At 31.2% G+C, this 5,582-nt stretch overlaps 1 protein-coding gene across 1 annotated transcript; it reads right to left on the bottom strand.

Annotated features, from left to right (window-relative positions):
* Positions 1 to 592: 592 nt before the first annotated feature.
* LOC147390764 (uncharacterized) lies at positions 593 to 1,025 on the bottom strand. The gene has a single exon (XM_086457319.1). It carries the CDS (start codon positions 926 to 928, stop codon positions 752 to 754), a length of 177 nt encoding a protein of 58 aa, XP_086313445.1. The 5' UTR covers positions 929 to 1,025; the 3' UTR covers positions 593 to 751.
* Positions 1,026 to 5,582: the final 4,557 nt, after the last annotated feature.

The following is a 5,582-nucleotide window of genomic DNA, read 5'->3' as shown; positions in this document are numbered from 1 at the left end:
TCACTTTTCATGGGATTAGAAATTTCAGAATTAACTGATTTTTTTTTTTTTTTTGTAAAGATAATCTATTGACCGTAGAGATCATCTCACAAAAACTCAGTCAACTACGAAATTTTTTAGTCATAGAAGATAAAATTTTATTTCCTAAGATTTTGTCAGTACAACCCTACCCTAGAAACAAAGGCAGGGTACATACCTACGGTACCTCGTCAAAGAGAAACTCTTTTTAACTTTTATTTTTAGTTCAGAATGAATCAAATCTCCCAATGTAGGGGGTAGAGCCTATGACCAATTAGTTAACCGCACAATCGTACACAAACAAGGCACCCATCTGCTTAGTTGGGAGAGCCCATTTTCGAAGGGGGGGCACACAATTTTTTGATGGCTGTGAAGAAGCGACGAATTGAAATTCAAATTTCCCTAATTAAAATTTATTTTCTAGAAAATATTTTTATTGCTGAATTGACATTCAAATTTAATATCAGAGCCTTCACACAGATGATTCGAAGAGACCCATCGATCTAAATCTTAATCTAATCATTCAAAATATGAAATCCATCAAAATAATTACCAAAGAAAATTACCCAACAAATAAACAAACAGAAAGATAAATTATTTACATAGATTTTTCCAAATTAACAAAGAAAATCGCTCATTTACATTATTCAAACCGCATAAAAATTAAGAACCCATTAAAAAAAAAAAAAACTAAGAAGATGGAGATTGGAAGAAACCAAAGATCAAAAATATCTTAAGAAGAACCTCGAATCATTCTACGAGGAGTTGAAGAAACGAAAGGCAGATTCCTGACTATAAGAAAGCGCATACGCCTCGGAAAAGGCGCTTCGTGGAAAATCTGCTCCAGAATCCTTGCTAGGAGCACTGTGTACTCCTCTAGTATCTCCGCCACTATCGCCACCAATATCATCCTCTCTCTCTCTAAACCCACAATCACACTTTCTCTTCTAAAACCTTCGTTAAATATGTCGGGATGTCCGTTAGATTTAACAGCAAAGGAGAGAAATCGTAGCCGCAATTTCCGTTTATAAAGACGGCCGCTCATAGATTGCTACTTTCTATTATTTTATGACGGCGTTAAGACTCTTGTTTGAAGTCCGTTTCGTCGGCTTCTTCTATGTGGGTTTCTGTTTGAGTGCCACGTGGACAGATGATAGACGGTTTGGTTGCACATTATGTCGATCTTATCTAGTTTACTGAAAAACAAGATATTGATTTCTAATGAAGATGGATCTTGTACTCTAGTGGTTGATTTGTTAACTAACTTCAGGACTCTTTAAGCATCTCATGGCTCACTTTTGTGGGTTTTAATCATGATGATTAATTTGCTAGACCTGATTTCGTAGAGTGGGTCCACATATTACTAGGTTAGAAGGGAAGACTAGTATGACACGTGGCATAAAAAGTAAACGTCGAGTTATGCTAACTAGCATTCAGTAGTACAGAATATTCACGTGTTTGGATGGGAGAGACAGTCAGCTCTGTAGCTATAATACAGTTGGCGGATAGATAAAGCTGGTTTTGTATTCTGGAAACTCCTGGTGCGTCCACGTGGGATGCGCCACGAATCCCGAGAATGCTACTATAAATTATGGAAAATGCTTTAAATTGACCTTTTTGTGCATAGAGAACCGCTGATTTTCTTTTTTGATCTCGAGGAAATAAATCTATGATTATTTTTACACTACCAAGTCGACTCAGTGTTGGACCCAGCCTACAACGTAGGCCGAAAAGGCGCACCCGGCAAAATCTTGCAAAATCCAATTAATGGATAGAAATTACTAATCATTTATTTTGAGAACTGCTATTGGCACCCCAACTTTTACTTATTACATCCCAATTAAAATAGAGATTTTCCCCCCAGTGTGTTCTAACTTTTTCAAAAATTCTAATTTTTTAATATACTATTCATTTTGATTCCTATTGTGTTCTCTTGTAGGTATTCTAATTTAAAGTGACAATCTCGCTAATAAATTTAATGACAAGATCGTTATAATTATTAATGAAAGTTCGTCACTTTTTATTGATGAGATCGTCACTTTAAATTAAAATACCTACCAACAAATTTGCTTAAAAACATATTTTGGGAATTAAAATAAATAATGCATTGAACTTGAAATTTCGTCAATTTAACACACGAAATGATAATTTGTCGATTAAATAAGAGAAAGTAAGTCGATGATTGAGAATAAGTAAAAGTTGGGGTGTCAATAAAAGCTCTCTCTCTCCTTTTTTTTAATATTTCTATTCATTAGAAATGAATTGGTAACAACTTGAGTCAAACTTTTGTAATGTTTGAAAGGCATGTTTTAATTTTTAGTTAGGAGGCGATAAATAATTAATGAAATTGGGGTGTAAAAATTAAAAGTTGAGGTGCCAATAGCAATTCTATTAGATCATCAAATTTGAACTGACCATGTAAATCAATAGGCATGGGATCCATACTCTTTGGGTTAATTTCCAACCTCAAACAAGATGGGATACTTTAAAAAATATATAAATAAATAAATATAGTATCCTAGGGATCAGTACTAGATTTTAAGCATCTACCAAATTTGAGAATCCCAAAAAAATATTTTGCTATTAGAAATTTAGAACTTTCCTTTGATGGAGGGAAGGGGTGTAACTTGATCCAGCTCAAATTGAGAGCTGAATCAAATCGATAGTTTTGGAGTGATTTGGTTTGGTTTGAAACAAGTTGCAGTTCAGTTCCTGATTACAAAAATGGAGAATCGATTAATTTGATTCGATTCTTGAATCAAACTTGTATAGAACCGAACCAAATCAAAAGTCGAACCCTTATGCAATAAATATATATATATATATATATATATATATATATATATATAATATATATATATATATATATATATATTACGAATTATTTTAGGAGTTAAGACATAAATTAATGGATTTTTATGAATAAACTAACAACTTTTTATGGATAGATTTGAGAATTATTGTATAAAATTTTATCTTTGTTTTTTATTAAAAATATTACTAACAATTTATAGAATTTTGACAATCTAAAAATCAAACCGAATCAAATCGACTTTAATTTGATTTGGATTAGTTTGATTCTGATTTTTATTTCATAGAACTGATCTATGTCAATTCAATTTCAATTTGACCTCAAACCGAATCAAATTGCACCCCTAAATACAAATATAGAGAAGCATTTTCATAAAATGGGGAACCGTGAAATTTGAGGGTAAGACTTTCAAATTATTTGTGCCTACAAATCATCACTATGAAAAATAAAATAAATGGAGAGCTCTATACAGTGAGGTTGTGGTCCTGTAATTTCTGCAAATGTAGATGCAGCAATCATGGTTTCTCCCTCAACATCATTTGATTAGAGAACAGTAGATCGTATGTCAGTTGTCAATAATGTAACTTTAATTGATTCTTCCATCTACATCATTATTTTGGATTATTTTGTACCTTATCTGTTAATAAAGGTATAATATTCATTAGGTTTGGGTTGAAATCATAATTGACCTAATTGGATAATCATGATTGTATAATCTCCATCACATCTTTGTACTAAAGATGGTTCGTATCTTGTCACCATGTAAACATTTTAAACGCGTGATTTCTTAGGTAGGACCCAATGAATAATTTGTCCATATGACCATTATGGAGAGTGAATTATGGTTCAAAATCAATCAAGAAATAATGTTTCGAGTATAAGAAAAATCAATACATATTATTGTAAATGTTTTTATATCTCGAGAAAGATTTACTTATAATTGGACTAAAACATTTCGAAATGGAATAAAAATTTACATCATGGAATGAATTAGTCTTATCAGATCAATTAAACTAATTTGCATCTCCAACTGACTCTTCAAAATCTGTTGACTCTTTACTTTAAAGAGTGAAAGTTAAAAATACAATCTTCAAGAGGTTCTTAATTTAAAAGTAAATATTAAAATAAAGATGAGACTTTCACTCTTAACATGTAAAGAGCCTCTAAGACTAGTTATTTTAATGTTAAAAAATGAAAAATATTTGTTCTACTAACTTAATAATATTTCAAATTTTACTAAGATTTATTAGACCCACATTGATAATCCAACACAATGTCCTTCTAGATTTAATGGTAAAACTCATTAAAAAAAAAAACTTAATCTAAAGTATTGAAAATGGAGGATTACCAAACTCTAAAAACTTAAAATTAAAATTTAATGGTAAAAGATAATTTTTTTTTTCAAAATTCTTAGAATTTCATTCTCTACAATCTTGAGGTATCAAATCATGTTTTTGGATGCCAAGATGTGAGTTCACAACTCTTAGTGGAATTTAAGTAGGTTTTAGCAAATATTATTTTTGAAAAATAAAATTATATTAAATATAAGAATAGAAAAAGAATTGTCAAGTTTGTCGGAGTTGGGATCAAATTTTACACTAGCTTAAATAACTTTTGTTACTTTTTTTACTATACAAAAGCTGCTCTTTATTTTAAAGAACATTGTTGGAGATGGTTCTTAGAGTTGCTCTTTTTTACCCTTAGTTGCTTTCAATAGTATCCAATTCACACTTGGCTACTCACTATTTATCATGAGCACGCAAATTAATACATCAAAGGTGTGTCCTTCCCAATCCTCTCATAGTAGGGAAATGTCCTCTCAATGCTTTAACGTCCACATTGGATATGGATTGATTTTTCTCACGATGTTCAGACCCAACACATTACGTCTACTTCAATGGATGAACAACCAAACTCTTGAAACATATTACAATCTTAGGTGGCAGGGGCAAAGCCAAGATTTTGCTCACGTGGGGAAAACTAAAAGTAAGAAAAAACAAATTGTGGGGGCAATAGTGGTAAATTGTTTTATCTGTCACTAAAATCTGTCGCAATAGCTCACTAATCAATAGAATTTGAAAATTCTTGTGGGGGGCAAGTGCCCTCACAACTCCTACTATAAATCCGACCCTGTTAAGTGGCGAAGAGCCGACATCGAGTTGCCAAACCTTTTCTTAAAGAATTGGTGTGCAAATACTATGACGGGATATCAACCATTATCTAACTTAATAATTCAACCTGAAATAGAAAATATTAGGTGATTTTCCTTTTGGACCACTAAGTTAGACCAATACTAGGACCAAGTTCATGAATTATTGATATGACATGGATTTTTTTCCTTTAAAGACAATAAGGGACCATTATTGTGGATCATCAAATTTCATAGTATAAATTCTATAAAAAAGAGTTAAATGTTTTAAATTTCATTTTTAATTTTAAAATATTTCTAAAATTACTAATACAATATTAAGCGTGGAAGAGTGGAAACCTGCCAATTAATAGGTCTCCACCACAAAATGATGATAATAATAATAATAATAGAAAAAAAAAATCATCATCATTCAAGCTTTGTTCTCAAGATTTTGAATAAGTTAAATAATATAATTAATTTAAATATATATATATATATATATATATATATATATATATATATATATAAACTCTCAAACCGGCCATCACATCGTGGGGGTCAGTTTGCAAATCTTGCTGCCAACCAAAGTCCAAGTATGACTTATTAGACGAAGTTAGGCCC

The sequence above is a fragment of the Akebia trifoliata genome, chromosome 11 (assembly GCF_017979445.1).
Source record: "Akebia trifoliata isolate Shusen 1 chromosome 11, ASM1797944v1, whole genome shotgun sequence".
In the NCBI taxonomy this organism is placed as follows: domain Eukaryota; kingdom Viridiplantae; phylum Streptophyta; class Magnoliopsida; order Ranunculales; family Lardizabalaceae; genus Akebia; species Akebia trifoliata.
Note: the sequence above shows the minus strand (reverse complement) of the source record. Positions and strands in the feature narration are given on the sequence as shown.